Source organism: Megalopta genalis, chromosome 17, assembly GCF_051020955.1.
Source record: "Megalopta genalis isolate 19385.01 chromosome 17, iyMegGena1_principal, whole genome shotgun sequence".
NCBI lineage: Eukaryota > Metazoa > Arthropoda > Insecta > Hymenoptera > Halictidae > Megalopta > Megalopta genalis.
In genome coordinates this window covers 1,544,628-1,565,359 of record NC_135029.1, presented here as the reverse complement: position 1 = coordinate 1,565,359, position 20,732 = coordinate 1,544,628, and the positions used below count along the sequence as shown (strand labels likewise).

The window sequence follows — 20,732 nt, the reverse complement described above, 5'->3', positions numbered from 1 at the left end:
CTGGAATAAATAAAATTGGCGAATAAAAGTTCTTCTGCAGCAGGACCAGATATTTTGTTTCCAAATGGATCGAATTCTGTAAACTCAGGTTACAATTATCATAATTATAAGAAGATATTCTTGCAGCGGCAAATAACGTTCATTGAAATTATGTGTATTCGTAATCATTTTCAGAAACGCATTAAAAATTTGAATAGTGAATTTGCGTTTATAGAGGTTATCGTGTAATTGTGCAGTAAAAAACCCAGTAGTTTCAAAGCCGGAACGTGGACTAAATTTCGACGCTCCGAAACTGCGCTCAACATCAAATCATCAGTTCCCGTTCTAAATAAACCATACAATTTACGAACCGTAATCGACGCCAAATAATTCCAGGACATCCGATACACGCAATTCCACATGCATCCCAAAATTCGACGTGTCAAAATTAACCTTCAATTCATACATCGATTAACCTGCAGCAGCAAATTTTGAATGCTGCGAGCACAACTGTACAGCACATAAACAACTTAAAGTTACGTAATAATATGAAAAAAAATGCAAAGTCCGGCCTCGTCGGAAGAAATTCTGGCGTCGACCAAGTTCGCGAATATAAATCGACTTCCTAGCCACGCGGCGCACAGGACCAGCCAGAATTCGAACTCGACTCGCACGCGAACGATCTCGCGCGACACGGATTTCGCCGCACATTCAAGTAAACGAGCGAAATCACAATCAAATATTGGGTTGGCAATTAAGTAATTGCCGATTTGTTCAATGAAATAAAAAATTTTTTCTTACTTGGAATGAAGTTTAATCTGTAGTGTATTTTCCATTTTGTTCGATGACCTTTTGCCATCTCTCTGACAACTTGAAAATTCCACGCTCGTAGAAAGTCTGATCCTTTTCGGCCAAAAACTGAGTTAAGTGAGGTTTTACAGCGTCATCATCGTTAAAAGTTTTACCACGAAGGGAGTTGTCCAGGGATTGAAATAAGTGGTAATCCGATGGCGCGAGATCAGGGCTATATGGTGGGTGTAACATCAATTCCCAACCAATATCCATCAATTTTTGCCGAGACGTGTGCGGTCTAGCATTGTTCTGGTGGAAAATGACACCTTTACGATTGACCAATTCTGGTCGCTTTTCCTTGACCGCTGCATTCAATTTGTCCAGTTGCTAACATTCACGGATAATACAAAATAACGTAATAATAATAATTTTATAATATAACATTTACGGATATTTACGGCAATTACTTAGTTGCCAACCCAATACAATACTACAAGTAATACTACAACAATAGCTATATTATTTTCGACTCCCTTATTGAAAAACGAATGAATTTTCTGTGTGGCTTCAGCTTCTGACAATTGACGAAGAAAATTGATAATTTGTATAAAGATTCGCGATCTAATTATTATTCTGATTGTCTTATTTCAAGTTAATGACGAAGTTGAATGAATGTGATGCATTTATACCAAAAGGAGTAGGCGAAATTTAAAACAATGAATATGTTACAAGAATGTAGGGGCATATATTATTTTCCATTGTATTATGTATTGTTTTCGTTAAATGCATCATTTTAATTAAAGAAAGAAATTTCCATGTTTGTTGCAATTGATGAAAATAATTTTTATTTCTTATAAAGTTCCGTAGTCTTTTATAATATAACATTTACGGATATCATAAAAATGGGAGTGAGAGACATCTATAACTGAAATCGGCAATTACTTAGTTGCCAGCCCAATAGTAACTTGTCAGAAAGTTATTAATGTAATTTTACGACAGCGCATCAAACGTCTAGGGAACATGGGGATTCGAAACAGAACAAAGCTCGCGCAAGCACCCCTCGGAGCCGTCGAAATGAACAGAAATCTGAGAATCCGGTGACGAGATGTTTCCGTTGGTCGACTCAGTGTTGCAGGGCGCCGCAACGTAAAAAAGCTGGCAAACGTACGAAAGGTTTTTGGGGGAGTCTGAAGGAGAAGATGAAGAGGAGCAGCAAGAAAAAGAAGCCGACTTCTGAATCAGAATTACAGGAGCGAGCAAAAGCCGACCAAGTCAGTACTTCGACCGTGGAATATCCGGAATCGAGCGAGACCGTGTACGAAAGATCCAAGAAGCATAAGAGAACGAGCGATGCTGCCGATAGCGTAGACACTGCCCGTCCCGCAGATGCTCCGCAAGTACGTCTTGCACAAATTCCGCACGATGCACAAGCTGCAGAAGATGCAGATGCTGCGCGTGCTGCAGATCCGAGAGTGAAGGACATTCTGGAGAAAGGGTATCCCGATTTCACAAAAAGTTGTTGTTACATGTGTGCCAATGCGATGGTACTTGTTGGTGCGATGCCTGGCACAGCTGAGAAATTACACGTGTCGATCCAAGCTTCAGGTACCCTCACGGAGAAAGCTGATAAAAGCACCAGCCCGATGTCATACGTCAGAACGGTGCAATCCTCTGTCAGAGTGAAGGTGCGTAACATCGGTACCGACTACTCGAAAGTGAAGAAACCCTCGAGACCTAAGTTGACGTTGAAGGATTTCAAGGACGCGGTTTCGCAAAAATTGCCGAAAATTCCGAAAATGCCGAAACTGACGAAGGCGAGAACGCCGAAGGAGCTGCGTGGAGAAAAAGCTTCAAAGAGACCACCGACGCGAACCGTTGCTTGTGGAACAAATACGTCGTCGAAACAAACTAATACCCCGCAATGCATGGCGGGCCGTGCGACTCAATGTGTCAGGGAAAAGAAGTAATATTTCTGTATATAATGAGCCGAAACATGATATGGGTTAAATTAATTTAATACGATACTCGTAGTACTGTTTAATTAGATTTCACGTGAATTCGCGCTTTTTAAAAAAGTTACATGGAATTTTCGAGAGTAATTTCATCTCCTTAACACTTTGACCGTCGCGTCGCCCACATATGAGGGACAGAATTATTTGTCCAACTTCTTTCATCTTCCTAATTCAGATTATACAACGAAAATTTTCAATTTTAATTTGATTGAAAAAAATACTTTCATTTTATTAAACTTTTGAAATCGTTAGCGCGGTAATCATAGTGTTTATGTGAATTAGATTGCTTGGCACGAGTGCTGAGTGTGTTCTTTTTTTATTTCTGTACAAAGATTTATAAGAAATCAGAATTTTCTGTTGAGATTATTCTTTGCTTTCCGTTTTAATTCAGTTTAATTACATTCAATCATATTGTGTTTTCAATAAGAGAGAGTGCGGATGGAAATTTTGTAACGAACATCTCACAGTAAAACTATCTCGTTTAAAATAAGATTAATAATCGGAGTATCGGGAGAGAGAATTCGACATAATTAAATGATGCACGCCAATCCGTTTAATTAATTTCGAATTCATTACTATAACTCTATCGCTGATGAAATAAAGAAGACATGAATTACATCAAACTGCTATTATCAGGAATCATTTTTGAAATATTGTTTCGATAGAAACAACCGAAATGTTTTTGTAAATTAGCATGATCCACAGTTCTTATATTCGAAGGCTTATTATTGCTCGATTATGTCCATCGGTATATATTACAAACAATTTCAATATCGATACATCGCGCCGACAAAATGAATACTATACATTCAAATAAACAATAAGTATACAATCGACAATCGTAAATTAAATTCCATCGTCCTATCAAAAACATGTTATCGTAATCGTAAAATGTTTACGAGTGCCAATCGAATAAATACGAATCTACAGATCTGAATTTATTTTCATCCAATATCTATATACGATAAGATACATATTTGTGAATTCTATTGGGTTGGCAACTAAGTAATTGCCCATTTGTTCAATGAAATACAAATTTTTTTTACTTGGAACGAAGTTTAATCTGTAATATATTTTCCATTTTGTTCGATGACCTTTTGCCATCTCTCTGACAACTTGAAAATTCTACGCTCGTAGAAAGTCTGATCCTTTTCGGCCAAAAACTGAGTTAAGTGAGATTTTACAGCGTCATCATCATTAAAAGTTTTACCACGAAGGGAGTTGTCCAGGGATCGAAATAAGTGGTAATCCGATGGCGCGAGATCAGGGCTATATGGTGGGTGTAACATCAATTCCCAAGCAATATCCATCAATTTTTGCCGAGTGGACAAAGACGTGTGCGGCCTAGCATTGTCCTGCTGGAAAATGACACCTTTACGATTGACCAATTCTGGTCGCTTTTCCTTGACCGCTGCATTCAATTTGTCCAGTTGCTAACATTCACGGATAATAAAAAATAACATAATAATAATAATAATAATAATTTTACAATATAACATTTACGGATATCATAAAAATGGGAGTGAGAGACATCTATAACTGAAATCGGCAATTACTTAGTTGCCAACCCAATGTATAATACAAATAATTTCGCATTAATAAAGGATTACGATCGTGAAATCTTTATCGGCAGCTTCGGACTGCTCATTTGCCGCGTATTCAACATTCAACAAATGGATTCACGGAAGCAATAGCAATTAATTTACGGTTATCGTCGCTGTTGTTTATATACATACCTATAATGTCCATACTGTATAATACGTGTACCTCATACGTTTCTGGTAACTTAGTATTCACATTTCACGTAGACATTCGTCAAATTGAAACGATTAAATTAGGGTCGGTTCAGTCTGTTTCAATGAAAACAATTATTTTCCACGGTACAGTCACATTTCGAATACACTTTTTAACGTCACGCGATTCACGGTCGGCTAAGTAGTCTAAATTGATATTCGTTCAGGCCGTATCCGGCGACGATACCGCAGGCCGTGACGGTATCGTTGCCACGCTCGCGTTGGCGTCATCCGATGTTGGGTTCCCAAACACGAGGGGCGACGTGTAATATGGCAAGAGGGGATACTGCGTGGGTGGAAAATACGGGGGAGGGAAGAGCCCTTGTCTCTGAGCGATTTTCAACCGAGAGGTAAGCTGCTTCTTCCACTTGGTTCGCCGGTTTTGGAACCATGTCTTGATCTGCACTTCCGTCAGATTTAGAGATTTCGACAGCTCCATTCTTTTGCTCACGCTCAAATATTTGTCGATCTGAAAGAAAAGATCGATTCATCATTTTGCTTAAATACATCACGAAATTGAAAGAACAAGACTAACATTAGGTTGAAAAGTATGGATTAATTTTTGCATTTCTATTGCATTTCTGCAAATTAACTTGCTAGATAGTTCGAGGCTAAATTTACAATGTAGGAGAAGTTCAAGAAATGCTGTATTTGTAATTATTTTGTAATATAGCAGGAAAAATCAATGTGCAGGAGATTTGGTTGGAATTGTGATACATACCGGGGTACAATATGTTTCTCTCTGTAATAAATAACAATTGATGTTAATTTAGACTACATTCTTCGATAACACTGAGAACAATGCATAGAATTGAAATATTGTTATTCTTTCATTTCTTTTGCCGCTAGTAATTTGTCAAATATTTTGCTGCAGTTCGAAATTCTCAAAAAGTATATTGCAATCTCATAATACAGACATTACTTGAAACGTTGCAACAGAAATAACTTACAATTCCTTCCATCCTTGAATTTATTATAGTTTCCATACTACGACTAGATTGTTACAGCTGGAAATCGTTTCGTTCATCGTTACCATTATATATTTTATGGTAACGATGATTGCGAATTTTTAGACATACATATATATCACGCTCAACTGTGCAATTATTGAATTAACTTCCACCATAAAAAAAATCTTCGGATTTGCGAAGAAAGTTTCCGCCTATCGTGTTCTATTTAAATAATCTCTAACAATGTAGATCGCATAAAAATCTTCCGTATACCTTAAACTCCGCCTCCAGCCTCTCCAATTGTTTCGCGCTGTAAGCTTGTCGTGGCTTTCGATCGATGCCGGGCTTCCTGGACCGTCTGCCGCTCGGTTTCGGCGCTGCATAAAATGGACACGTATGATTTCGATTGCGCACACATCGTACGCGAGATGAAGGAAAGAAACTTCGGAGACAAACGGACGAAATTCAGCGAAGTTAAATATTGCTAGAATAGCACCTCCGCGAGAATGACACTTCACGGGGAGAGAGACCTTCCCGAAGATTTACGGCGGCGCTAATTAAAATTTAACATTATAATCATGCCTCTTAATTGTTTAGCTAACTTCGTCAGCTTGTACTCAATTACCACTTTCTCCGGTACGGTCTACTCATTGGACCGCGTCTAGAGTTACCGAGCGTGTCTAAAACATGCGGGATTGTTTGAGGAACGTGTGACATCTTACAGTCAACATAACGCAGAATGTGGTAAAGAGTTGTACAAACAGTTTATACCGAGGAACGTTTGGCTGCGATTATCATTACGGTGCAAAGAAGTTCCACACATTTCCGTTCAAGGGGTTATATGAGGTATTATACCGTTGTTAGTCGCATTTAGATAACACGACACTGCGGTGCGCCTTGTACAAAAAAATTCGAGAAGAATTTCGTACTTGGAAACTGCTGGACGTTTTAAAGTTCTTTTCAATGGAAATAATAAATTGTCTGTTCTCGGTATCTATAAGTGGTCGCGTTACGTGTAAAGATTTAAATACAGTGATATATAGCATCCTCTCGATATTGAAAAATATTTATTATTAGGCTGCAGGTTTTATGCATTTGTGATGAAAATGACTAGGTGACATGCCAAGCAACGAAGAGATTTCCTTTTTTGAAAAATTTGAAAATATTCTTTCAACTTCTTCGGTTCATAAAGATCATCGAAAGAAGAAATATGTTTTTATTGTTATCTTCTGTCCTTTACAATTAATTCAGAACATTTCTATTTGGTATAAAGATGCACAGGCTAGTTACTATACTTTCGATAGTGAAGAGAAATATTGTTTCCTCGAGAACTGTGTGGAAATTCTACAAGCTGAGAAATAATTTAGCAAATGCTTCCATTATACCATCACTAATCTGTAGAGTTTATAATTTCAAATGAAATGTTTCTTGTTGTCTTTTTTTTGAATAGTTAATTTTACATGCTCCATTATAGAATTCGAATGGACACTATGATTTCACGTGGAAATCGAAATTTTTATCTCTTTTGCACTTTAGGTTGACAAGTAAATTTGTATAAGTCCTGTGACGTTTTCCGGAAACCTTTCCAACATCTTCCAGAATGTGAGATTATTGTCGCATTTGCGCAGGAAATCTTTCAATGTTTCTCATTTTATTTCTACCATAAATACTTTTTTTATGTTTATAACACTATTATAATTACTTTCTTGCATGCAAAACGTCAAAATGAAAAATGCATTTCTATAAGAAACGAAAGCAATTAAAAGTTGTCAACTTAGGTAATTAAAAGTGTCGATTGCGACACGATATTGAAATGTTTTTAATGAAATGTACAATATTTAGCTGTGAAATAATTGGAATTAATTGTTCGCAAAATTAATTTTAATGATTTTGATCAGGTTTTCGATGTTGCATAGAATAAGGAAATTTTTTAAGGATAACGATACAATATTTTGGTTGCATAAATTTAATCGGGACATGTTCACTATGCAACTCAGTCGTATTTTCTAGAGAATGAGAGACTACTGGTCAAAGAGAGAACTTTTCGATGAAGAAGAAAAACTGGCTGTACCAAGATTTACGAGTGTGCGGACACATTTAGCACATTTCTGGAAGATGGTTAGAGTAACGTCGTTGATAAATGGGCTCCTAACAGCATGGCGGATAGTAGCGAAAGAAGAGAAGCAACAATGGCGGATTGAAATCTCCGACAGAAATTATTCACGTTTCACGATTGTCGGTTTCCAAAACAAGTCAAATATTTCTTAATATACAATAAGTGTTCCAAAGTTTTGTTTTAAATTATAAATCACCAAGCATTTCGCAAAAACATGTGCGTAACACAATGTTTCACCGAATTACGATCTTGTTTCGTGTGATCGAATCAAATATTCATCTTATTTTTCACTTGAAAAATTAGTATTCGTGTTAACAAGTACCGAGAAATAAGTTTTTAATAATTTCATTAAATATTCCACGTTTATATATATATATATATATAATTAAAAAAATTAAAAAATTTCTCTTCTCTCTCTCTCTCTCTCTCTCTCTCTATATATATATATATATATATATATAAACGTGGAATATTTAATGAAATTATTAAAAACTTATTTCTCGGTACTTGTTAACACGAATATATATATATTGTAATTTAATCCCAAGTACATCGTACTATTTCTTCTTGAGTTGAATATTTTAAATAAATGTTGAACTATCATTATTAGTATATACAATGGGTGTAGGAAGTATTCGTACACCTTTTAAAATAGAATAGCTTTTTTATAATTGAGCCAAGCGGTCTAACTTTTTTTAGGATGATAATGGGATTATCATCAGTCTACTAGACAATGACTAAAAAATTATTTTCAAAAATTGCAATTTGTTAAAATGATCAATGAAAAAATGATGTTTTTTCAACTTTTTCATCTGGGCCTAGAACGAAAATGTGAAAAATGCATTTTGTAGACTTCGGTAAGTTATCTGTATGCTGAAAATTTCGTCAAGATCGATTGACCTTGACACGAACTGTAAGCAATTAAAGATCGTGAAAATTGCAGTTTTTCACGAATTTCAACCAAAAGCAAATCATTTTTACATCTTTCAGTGATTGTAGCTTGACTATGCGTCCATCGATTTTGATGAAATTTTCAGAATGCATACAAGTTACCGAGATCTATAAAATGCATTTTTTAAATTTTCGTTATAGCCTCAGACAAGAAAGTTGAAAAAACATCATTTCTTCAATCTTTTATCGTGCAAACAAATTGCAGTTTTTGTAAATAATTGTTTAGTCCTTGTCTATCAAACCAATCACTCCTAACATCCCCCCAAAAATGTAGGCCACTTGGTCCAATTATAATAATGTTATTACGTTTTAAAAGGTGCACGAATACTTTTTACACCCACTGTAAATATTAAGCAAGGATCACAATGTTCCAACACGACTAATATCTTAAAAAGAATTTCTGCAATTTTCTGCATTTATACTTATTGATACAGAACAGGTGAAAAGGAAGAATATACGCTTTCTTGAAATTTTAAGAAAAATTGTGAATATTTTTACCGCGAAGATCCAAGTTGTGTCAAGAATTAAACTCCATTCATCGTTTATCAATCGCTTTGTATTTGGATTCATATAATTAAACACATTCTAATGACTCGTGTTTTATAATTCTCTTGAAAGGCGAACGAGAAACTAATCTGAGATAATATCGCTGAGAATTCGAAATACATTGCATTGCTTTAAAAACGTTTAACCTCCGAACAACGAAATATTTTATATAGCAGCTAGCATATCGAAATTAAGGGGATACAACACCCCAGCTGTTAATGCGACGTTCGCGTGTCGAAAAGCTGTTACCGCAGACGCCTCGAGTAATGTCCAATATTCCCCGCAGCCGAGGAAGAATACGACGGTTTTGCTTTTCTCGGCATTGTTCGCGAAAATGGGATTACAACGATAAGTTATTGCGAGTAGATAATTAGAGTCTTTTGTCGTGGCAAAGCGAAAACACACGCCTACGGTGTTACTGCAAAACAACTGCGGAAAGTTTCCTATCATTTACCAAAATCGAAAACGCGAGCCGCATTTGACAACGAAAAGTATATTTTGGCTATCACAAGAATTGATGAAATTTTGTTGGCATTGTCGCAACTTGTAGATTTTTCTTTTCTTCTCTTGTTACGTTTACGGGATTAGTATCAGGTATATCAACTAAACGTTAAATTAAGGTCTACTTTTTTGTGAACAGAAGCTAATAATGCACGCGTCGAAAATGTTCACAAGATATCTTCGAGCTAGTCGACGGAATAATTGATGGAATTAATTGTTTCTATTGAAAGTGCAATTTTTGTATGGTTTTAAAATTCTTTGCAGTGCATTAACCAAGGATTCGGTCGTTTACACGATTATTTAATGTTTGTTGTTTGTGATAATCATCAAGATAGATACCTTGCAGGCCAAATAATTGGCCGGGCTTCGTCTGGGCGAACCAACTATTGTACAAAAGGGACGCAGAAGCGAAAGATGTTGCTGAATATCCAGTCGGATCTGAAAACGTAACTTCTGAATATGATAAACCCGTTGGCGCGTATAGTCCCATATCTGTAACACAATGATTTCTGTTAAAAAGAACACTTCGCTACATAATTTTACTAGATAGATACCGTTTTCGAATAAAATATTACGAACACCATGATTACGTTCACAATTAATAGGAAAACTTCAATTTTTTCAATTCTATACATGTAAAGAAAGATGTTTATTCTGACAATAAATAAGGGATTTGTTGACGAAGTCATTGCATATTTCATGTGAAAATGAACAAAGCGGTACGAATAATACCTGAATGCGTAGCTGGTATCGCTGTTGGTTTAATAAATTGCCTTTCTTCAAGCTTCTCGTCCCTGTCGTCTTGCTCCTCGTCCTTGTCCTCGGAATGATTAAAACTGGATGACACTTCGGCATCCCTCTCATCATGCTTGCCGAGAATATTGTCAATCGTGAACGCACTGGACACTGCGATCGGAGACGAATTCTTCCGTTCAATTTGATTTCTTCGCGACTCCTTGTAACTTTCATTGCTGCAGTCGGACACGTACTCCATTGTGTCGTGACGATTATTAAAAACCTGCAGAACTCGTTCCTGGTCTTCCCTGATCTCAATTTTATCGTTACTCTGTTGTACGCGACGGAGATCGTAGATCTCGTCGTTTACCTTGCTATGACTTCGATAAGGCTCCATTCTTAATCATTTTATTCCACATCCTTGCTCGAACTTCCGAACGACGAGCGTCACTTCAGTTATCTATGCACTTTCAAACTCGCAATTTTAAAGTTGAACGGAATAAAATGAATTGTGACGCGTGGTTTCTCGGACCGAATGCACGATTATTGCCCAAGATTACGTAGCATTGCACTGTCGCCCCTTCAATTATCCATCTTTCGATCACTGTTTTCGACGACCGAGGTTTTACCCTGTCCTCGTTCGCACACCAGAGAAATTTCGTAGTCATACGAGCACTATGACAGGACAGGATAGAACAGGACACGTTCTTCCAGTTTACCTAGCACCAATCTCGGGTGGCATTTCGACTAATCTCCCTCTCAACCTTCCGAAAGCAAGTACCTCCAAATGTATGACAGGTGGCACGTGTCCGTGGTCCAGAAGGACCTCCCAGCTTCCCCACCATCAGTTCGCGAGGGAAGGTCATCCTATGAAGCTGGAAGAGCATCTCGCTGCAAAGACCCCCACTCATATCTGTTTCTTGATCGGAGTAGGGGTCAAAAGCTTATTCACACTGCTTTAACGTTACTTTACTATCATACGCGGGATAAATCGATAACAGGCTTACTCCTGCGCTTAAAATACTTAGACCTTTTCCTAATGAATCGGAACACTTTGGTGATCGCGCTAAAGACCTGAGCAATGTCATACGATTAAAACAATACATCAATTTATTTAAGCTATATATGACATCAGTTACTTCTTCAACATTCTTATCTCCTGCTGATATCAATAAAAACAAGAAATTATAATGCATTAGCGTGAGAAATTCATTTTTCAAAATTGAAGTTTAAATAATTCCGTCACGTGTGAGGTGGCAGTCAATGTGTTGATAGTGTAATTATGGATACACTTTATTGATAACATAAATACGGCAAATCTGGTTAATAATATAATTAAGATACATTTGTTAAAAAAACTGCGACGAATCAAATGCCGGGAAGATCGAATTCTGACAGAAAGCATTATCGAAATGCTTTTACCACATCAAAGGTACTCGTGTGATATCTGAAAATGTAGTAAGGAGAAGAGATATTCAAAATATAACATAATAACTGAAAGAAATAAAAACCAACACATTATTCTCAACTTATTCGAATGATTAACGGAAGCGAGGAATTTCTAAGTACGAATTTGTATGCAAAATAAAAATGGTCTAGGTTGATTGTAAGAAATACAAGTCAGTTACAAATGTGTTTCCTCTTTTAATAATAGTGATCAGTTGAAAATAATGTAACAATATTCTCAAGTTCTACTAATGCGTTAACAGTTTTGCATTTTTTTCATAAATGCACGAAATCCATAGTCCATTTATTAATAACTGTGCATCTGATGTTGATCGCGATATGATTTCACTCTTCACGACGTTATTGTAATGCGGTTCGACTTCATCGAATTATGGCTGTCATTGCTACGCGGATTATGGATATTTCGTAGAGTGCGGTAGCTTGGTATCATGATGTGCGCAGTAGCGAACTTCATCGGCCGAAAAAGAGTTCATCAGGGATCAGTAAGGAGAGCTCTGATTGGTGCCTAAAGGCGCATGCTCTTCCAAAACGTCCGCCTTCCTCGACCCCTCTATTTCAGGGCTTTATGTCAGCAAACTAATGGTTCCTTCTCTATCCCATATACACTCCCGCAATGGATAAACGCTTCTGCCATACGAACATCGCCGTGAAAAAGTACCGCAAAATACTTCTTCACGCGTTTACTAAACTCCGTTCAGTGGTTCTCATAATCGCGGCTGGTTATTTTTCAGAAATTCCGTATACCTGGGACAATTTTATCGAAATTCAACGCGAGAACAAGCAGCTGAAAAGCCTACAATATATCTGCGATAATTACACACTGTATTTCATATTTAGACAATTTTTTATCAGCCGATTCTCTTAAGAAACTGCGCGTCATTCAGCTATAGTTGCCTTGCAATTACCGTCGTTAAAGCGTAATCATGTTTTTTGTAAGAATTGGACACAGTTTCAATGAAAGAGATTTCATTCGTTTTGCAAGATGAATTTCAACACGAGATTAGTAATAATTATTATATTGTTATGCGTTTGAGGTTAATAATTTCGTTACGGTTTTTCTTCAGAGATTGATACTGGTGAGACGGAAAATTGTGCAAAAACGTGAAATTCCCACAAAGCTTCAAAGTATATCTCAGCGATACATTTTATCAGACCGTATCGAGCTATTTCTGTTTACGAGCTTGAAACGTCGAGCATTTCCGTCGGTAGTGGTACCATTAGTTTTCAGATAGCCTGAGCCAATCTCAATGCTCGTCCTTACACACAAAAATCCATTTGGTTTCGCGCCGCTAAAAGGATCATTGGCAATTATGGGAGCTTTCAATCGTGGATGAATGCCATCAATTATTTTTCCACATATTGCGTATATACTTTCTGTAATTTATAAATTTTTAGATGTCTTGTTCGATATTTTTTAGCAACACTCACTTGCAATGATAAAACAAATTTAATGATAAACAATTTTTATTATGCATTCATTATTTTATATTGTACATTCATTATAATATTATACATTATATATTGTACATTCCAAATGCGAACAAGTTACTCATAATTAATTACGGTCAAGTATTTCTAAAATATTTGTGATTACGACCGATACAATAGGAAAGTCCTTTAACTTCTTATCTTACGGAGTTTTTTATTTTTATTTATAATTTGTGGAATTCTTTGTTTTTCTGTATAATATGTCATAATTGCAGGATAAACCACTAAAATGTAAACACATTAGAAAAATTCAAAAACGTTGCTATTTATTAAGAATTATTAGAAGAAGAAATACATTTTTTTCAGAAGATCTGCGGTCTGTTAATAATTAAAGTTATATCACACTTTGATCCAAGAATATAGCATATATTTTTATTTTTTAGACTCGTGTGTAATATTCATGGAACAAAAAATTTAGAAACATTTTGTTTGACTTTAATACGATTAGCTCAGATCGTCTCGTCACAGGATCAGTGAAGAAACATATTTTTATGAACGATATCGCGCTTAAAGTATGCCGTCTAAAAACTGTCTTAAGAAATTTAACCATGTAAGTGTCGAAAACAAATATTGAGCCTTGGGTACGTGTAACGAAATGCCGTGCATCACCTTTTCGTTAGGTGTGAAAGGAGGAAGTAACGACATGGTCGCCGCACACGGAATCTCACGGATAAGTATCCACGCTTCTTCCAGGAAACCATTGTGAGCCCTTAAAACATCTTTCAACATATTCGGGAAAAAAGGCAGTCGTTTACCCTGGAAGATGGCCGTAAATACTTTGTATTCTCACGTTTGTGTATTTTCAAATTTTGATAGAAAAACGCAAGAATCTTATACACGCTTCGACACAACGATTTGAAACAAAACATTCCGAAAATTTTCGATGTCTGGTTACTTGCGGAGCTTAATTAATTACTAGACTGCGAATTTTGTTGTATTTACGACACAAATGAGTAAGCATAATTCAAAACAGGGAAAAGACGAAAAGAAACTAAGAACATTGATGTATTATATTTTGAACATATTAAAATTGTTAAAGAAAGAAAAGAACTTGTGTTTGGCTCTTATGCCTTGCAGGTGATGCAGACAATTTCTATTTTGCATAAAGATTCGCTGTCTATTTATTACTTTATGCAATCTTTGAGCTTCCATCTGTGTAATAAATGTTTAAAATCTGAAGGTACACTATCTGTGCAATAAATGTTTAAATTCGCGGAATCGATAGTGATATTAGCGATTGAAGATATTGTACATTTAGAAATGTGTTTGGAAGAAGATAACGTATCCGTATCTCATTATATGGATAGAAAAGGAATAATTTGTATGAGATTGACTAGTGCAAAAATAGTATAAGATTGAACTCGTTGGCCATATATTTTATTGCTGCTACGGCTGGTAAAATTCCCGAATAAGCGATTCTCTTCATGATGTGAATTTTACTCCTGCATTTGATGCACGCTGCGCCTCATAATTGAAATGATCAATCAAACACCTGTGTAAAGAAGGGCCTACTAGCGTGTGCACAAATTGCTGTAGAACGCTTTCATTGAAGGAAAATTTATCGATGCCCCAGCCTTGCTGAAAACAACATCTGCGGGATGCTTTTATCTCGCTAAAACCAGCTTCATTGCTATTAATCGTTCATAAAAATCCGTACACAATTCAAATTCACACGTTCAGTCGTACTTGTCACATTGTATCGTGCTCTTCTAAATAATAGTCGATCTTTGAAGAAACTATAATTACATTTTTATTATTTTATCGTGCAATAAAGCAGTGATACAAAATTTATTTAGTAATCTTTTAAGTAATTAGAATTTTCGAAGTATTTTCCTCTTACAAAGCCATAAGTACTTATTATGGTCATGTATTTATGTGTAATGGTCATTATACAATTTTCTGCTATTACCTTCATAATTATTATGATATCTTACTTTCAAATTAGCATTCGCAATATTGTCTGTTAATCAATATTTGTTTAATCACTAAACCACGTGGCACATTTCAGAAATTTTGGAGATAGTTCCGAATTGAACAGCTCGGTAATATTCCAAAATCGAGCACTATGTTAAATAAAATATTTCGTAAATTTGTAGAAACTATATATAATACTCAAGTGATAAATAACTGCAAGAAATGGAAATAAAATGTTTATAAGAAGATCGATATAGTAGCATTGCTTTGAATTTACAAGAATTGGAAGCAACTGTGTTCTCGATAAATCTGCCGGTATTTTAGTTATTAATTAATACATTATTGGAAAGATCTACATATATTTAAGAGTGGAAAACGGAAGATTAAAGAGATCGCGAGAATTCTGAAAACTGAGCGATTAATTTTCAGTAAGCTCCATGTATAACTGGTTGCTATTGGTATGGGCGCAGATATAGCCACTCTCGTGAGATATTAGACAGGTGAGCGAGTTCCCAGGGGAACAAAGCCCCCATTACCTCATCTCGCCAAACCCAGCCCCATCCATCCCGACAAACCCTCCGTCCCTAAAACATTCATAAGAGCAGTGTAAGTGGTTTTTAATAAAGGTATTTAATCATAGGTGTCGGATTACGTGTAAATCGCCTGGTAGTGTCATCAACTGGTACAGGATTAGTCACGCCTCCAAACATGTGCACAGGGAATCGAGTCTGTTTGAATGTGGGCGATTTGTTTCAACAGTTCAACAACTATCTCGTACGATGAGCGATATATATATATATATATATATATATATATATATATATATATATATAATAGGAAACAACTGTATAATTAAAATCTATAATATAGATAATAATAATAATAATATTATAATAATAATTATAATATATATAATTATATATATAATTAAAATTATCAATATATAAATATATATATATATATATATATATATATATAATAATTATTATTATAATATTATTATTATTATTATATATATATATGAACATTTCGAAACGAGCCAGGAAACAGCTGTATAATTAAAATCTATATTATAGATTATATAATACTAGTTAATACTAGTATTATAATATATTAATGCTAGTATTATACTAGTATAATACTAGTATAATACTATATTATATAATACTAGTGTTAATGAAATATAAAAATTGCACTATTATTCCTAGAGCAAACCGGATATAAATTAGTATAACAGGTGTTTCTTTCATTATATTTTCTGCTTTCTTGTCAATTTCACTTTTATTACATTATTAACCTCTTTACTTTCATCCTTAAATTTTTGTTATGTATTTCCTTTCGTATATAATATTATTTATAGTTACTCCATTTTGAGTCGAATGTACTCCATGTGTAGTCATAATTTGTTCAATTGTTGGATGTATATTTATCAAATACACGACATGGAACAAAAAATTACTTCTCTCTGTATACAATTATTGTCTAAGTTATTATAAATCTTTACATAAAATGATAAACGTATGTGTTAATTGTAATAAACAAAAACCGCATAGAAATTTTTCTTTTCATAATATTAACGAATGACTAATAATTACACTGCGGATTTTATGCATTTACGAAGAACAAAAACGAGTAAATGAAACAGAAAGCAGTGAAGCTATTAGAACAATGTAATAATTTTATTGTATTATTTATAACTATTTAAAATTATTATATATTCAGTTCTTGTTTCTAGCAATCGATGATACATAATTTTCATTTTCCATAAAGATCCGCAATGTACTAATTATTTTTATTATTTTCTTTTACGCCTACGCACTCTTGTAATAAATGCATAAAATTCGCAGCCTATTATTACAATAGTTTACAAACGTTTTTCGACAGTAACCGTATATTTTAATTGCATGCATTTGATCTTTCGGAACGCTAATATTTAGCAGGCGAAGCTTTCACAACGCCGCTCAAGTGCATATACAGTTAAAGCAATTATTTCTGGCAGTTGGACATCTTGTTACAAGACCGTGTCTCCGTTTTGTCATCTCAGTGTCGGTCGTGCCACCGTTCGTTATGACAAAACTCTATTCCTATGAAGTAACACGTTCACGTCTTCAGAAATGAGTTTCCTCGAACGTATTCGTAATTTCGTGTTTCTCGGTTCGATTTTGTCCACTGTTTGTGTTACAATTGGACAACAGTGCTTCGATGACGGCAACGAGATCTGCATCGACGAAAACGACATATTATCGGTGGATCTTCTGCCTGGATCATTCCTGTTCCCGGATCAGCAGATAGCGAAAAATACGTCTACCGTTCTCGATAACAAAGTGGTCGACGGATCTATTAACGATGCGTTAAACAACATGGAATTTCACAGGTAAATCGCTGATAAATCGTTTTCGTTAAGACCATGGCTTCCGAGTCTCGCCCGCAACCATATTCTGTGCAAACACGAATTTAAATTTCTTCTAACTGTTAAAAGAACAAATTATTATGATATTTATACATTCTCTTGTCTTTTTTCCCTATCTAAAATTGTGTCATAGATATAATCAATTATTAGAAAATAAACAATATTAAAAAGGAATTTAAGTAGCTTGTAAGTATTGTTCACAATGATTTCAATTATTTTGAGAATCTTTTTCCTCGATTTCATTGTAATTTAAAAAGAGTATTTTTCAATTTTTATTTAACATTAGCATTACTTTATTAATCTGTTCTATTACAAATGAAATAGTATCCACATTCACATAAATATATTAAATAAAAACAGAGATATTTTAGTTTTATTTTGTGCGCACGTTTCTTTGAAAATCAATCGTAAAACAAAAAGTTAAGGTATGATTTTCCTCAAACTAGGAAAAGAATGAACGAATACTTGTGCCACGGGTACATGGCTATGGAAATCGTGAAGCTGATGAGCACACCCAGAGTTAAAAGGCGACTGGGCACCTCGGAAAATAATGAACTGCGTGACTTGGTGGATGTCGATAATGTTACTGTTCACGACAAACTGTTGGCGGACGAGGGAAGCTTGAAATATAAAAATTGGCTGCAACGGTAAATAGTCGAGTTCCCCTGGGAGAATCGAAGATGTAGTACCAATTACTCTATGCGTATCAAAAGGATGACTGGACGATGAAATGGACTGTTGCATTTATTTTGTTGAGAATGCAAAACAAAGATAGGCTCATTCCATTCGATGCATGAGTGAATCAGCCGCTATTTTCTAAATTTTCAGTTGTTAGTTATTGTAAATAGCTCCATCATCGTTCAGTAGTATCTATTAGTTCAAAATTTTAGTTGTTTGTTCTTAAGTTATCATTTTATTGTTGCAAACAAAAAATGAGGAAAAGAAGATCTCCACTTTATTCGAAGAGCATAATTGTATAAATATACTTCGTGCAAAATTAAAAACAGTCTTATCACCGTTTGGTAGTATATATTGATTAGAAATATAGAAATTTATTATACATTTGACATTTGTCCTCCATTTTTTAAACATCTATTTCAACGAAATTGAAAATAGTCGCATAATCTTGCAGCAGTGTTCGTTCGTTCAAAATTTAGTTACTTCTTAATTTATCCTTTATATTGTTGAAACGTAGTTGCTCATTATACGTTTATCATTTTAAAAATACCGAATTGCAGAATAATCTTCATTCAATGCATACATGCATCGATCTCCAATTTTTAAAGAATTATTTTTAAAAAATTAAAAAAAGTTGCATCATCTTTTGCTTCGAGTACTTGTTATGAGACTTCAGCCTTTAGTTACCGTTTTTCTCGAACACGAAAACGGTAAAATAATTCGCCGGTGTCCAATTTTGCCTTTTATTTGATTTAGCGTGATAAAATCACGTCACAGGTGTATTTGTTTATTTAGGAGGACTACACTGGACGACGTGTACCGACACTATATTCCTCGTAAGAAAATGGGTAAAGTTCATGGTTCTAGGGATGATAATATCGAAGATTTCGATGGTGAAGTTACGGGATACGCGATGCAAGCGCCATTACCATCTGGCAAAGTAGGTTTCTACGAGGGAAACGACGGAGACGATGGTAAAAACAGTATCTCGATTTTGAGCATACAATAATAGAATTTAGAGTTTACCAATTTAAAATCAATTGTTCTGACAGATCACATGATCTCGTCTTCTTCCGGTCATAATATTTACTACGGCCATTCTTACGGCCACGGGGGTGATCCATACTCTCATCACAGCGAAGTTTTCCCGGCTATACACGAAGAACACTATTACCCACCGATACAGTATAACGAGCATCACGAACACGAAGAAGAGTATCATAAACCGTATTATTATAAAGGAAAAGGGAGCGAACTTTCGATACAAGATTTCTTCGAAATTGCTCTTACGGCTCTGGCGTTTCTAGCGTTCGGACTGTTTGTCATACAACTGTTAATGAACATGACGGTGCAGTATAATGTTTCGATTTGTGAAGAAATGGATAGTTGCCGTTGTAAATACTTAGTTTGTAATTTTTTCAGAACACTATGACTACGACTATGGCTACTGTAGTGACCACTGCTAGACGTTCCAAGAGAAATATTGCTGGCTTGCCTTTCTTTTATAACAGCAACGAAGAATTGAACGAGTTAGCTTATAATGTTCTGAGATCTATCGAGGGTGCTCTTGTGGCTGATCTGGATTCCGGTAATTGTCTTCGCAGGATCCTTTGCGAAGGAAACAAGCATTCCACGCAGACCGCTGATGCACGAAAAATTTGGGCTCCCGTTTGGAGGTGAGTTCATACACATATTATTGTAAGTTAATAGTACCAAAGTGATAAACTGTGGATCATTTTCATGAATTGTTTGATTAAAATCTAAACAAAGAAAAGATTCTTTGAACCAACTAAAAAATTTCTTGCGGTGAACGTAGAATATTAATATAATTAATTTTTATTACTATGCACGTTTATTTGAATTTTACAAACTTGCATACACTATAAATGCATAAAGTGATAATAGTAGATACGTATATGTATTTATGAAAGTATTAGTGACTTTTATTAGCCTGAATTTTATACTAAACGTACAGTGCGTCCTACGTACCCTATGTTATATAACAAAAAGTCCACGAGCGATGTTGATTTTTGTAATTAATTCGTCTCTTGTACGTCTGCGTTATCATATTTCTCATATTTCATATTTCTGTCAAAACTTTTGAACAGAGCATTTATGGACTTTTTGTTAAATAACATTTTAGTCTTTTTTTTACTTGTAGAATACACTCCCGAAGTATGTACGGAAAAATGCAGCACATTGATAAACCGGTTACAAAAATGCGGTTATTGATAGCATAACTTCTACATAGCAATATTTTGAACATAAAAATTGTCAATTAAATAGCGTCATGTTGTTGTTCATAAGATTGAAAGCAAGGGAACGTTGCCGAAAATAAATAATTTTGATATTAGAAATAGATTTGACCAAGTTATACTTAAAATTGTGGTATTTTATGAA

The 20,732-nt window shown here is 35.1% G+C and overlaps 3 protein-coding genes across 10 annotated transcripts in view; 2 read left to right on the top strand and 1 right to left on the bottom strand.

Moving 5' to 3' along the window:
* LOC117222869 (uncharacterized) overlaps window positions 1–20,732 on the top strand; it is a 61,421-nt gene that overhangs the window by 39,937 nt on the left and 752 nt on the right. For 5 of the 8 annotated variants that reach the window (XM_076527256.1, XM_076527254.1, XM_076527253.1 and 2 more), the window contains 6 exons: window positions 15,885–16,018; window positions 17,182–17,618; window positions 18,101–18,301; window positions 19,128–19,306; window positions 19,385–19,680; window positions 19,755–20,008. In XM_076527256.1, the coding sequence (XP_076383371.1) occupies window positions 17,359–17,618; window positions 18,101–18,301; window positions 19,128–19,306; window positions 19,385–19,680; window positions 19,755–20,008 (1,190 nt within the window). In that variant the 5' untranslated portion in view covers window positions 15,885–16,018; window positions 17,182–17,358. Of the gene's footprint in view, window positions 1–14,609; window positions 16,019–17,181; window positions 17,619–18,100; window positions 18,302–19,127; window positions 19,307–19,384; window positions 19,681–19,754; window positions 20,009–20,732 lie in introns of those variants that run through there. The other 3 variants (XM_076527258.1, XM_076527257.1, XM_033474862.2) reach the window with 3 other exon arrangements.
* LOC117222806 (uncharacterized) lies at window positions 1,610–3,720 on the top strand. The gene has a single exon (XM_076527263.1). The coding sequence runs from the start codon at window positions 1,971–1,973 to the stop codon at window positions 2,736–2,738; it is 768 nt and encodes a 255-aa protein (XP_076383378.1). The 5' UTR covers window positions 1,610–1,970; the 3' UTR covers window positions 2,739–3,720.
* LOC117222868 (uncharacterized) lies at window positions 3,711–14,411 on the bottom strand. The gene is made up of 4 exons (XM_033474861.2): window positions 10,373–14,411; window positions 9,980–10,132; window positions 5,800–5,903; window positions 3,711–5,045 (listed from the first exon to the last, which is right to left on the bottom strand). Exons 1-4 carry the CDS (start codon window positions 10,770–10,772, stop codon window positions 4,740–4,742), a joined length of 963 nt encoding a protein of 320 aa, XP_033330752.2. The 5' UTR covers window positions 10,773–14,411; the 3' UTR covers window positions 3,711–4,739.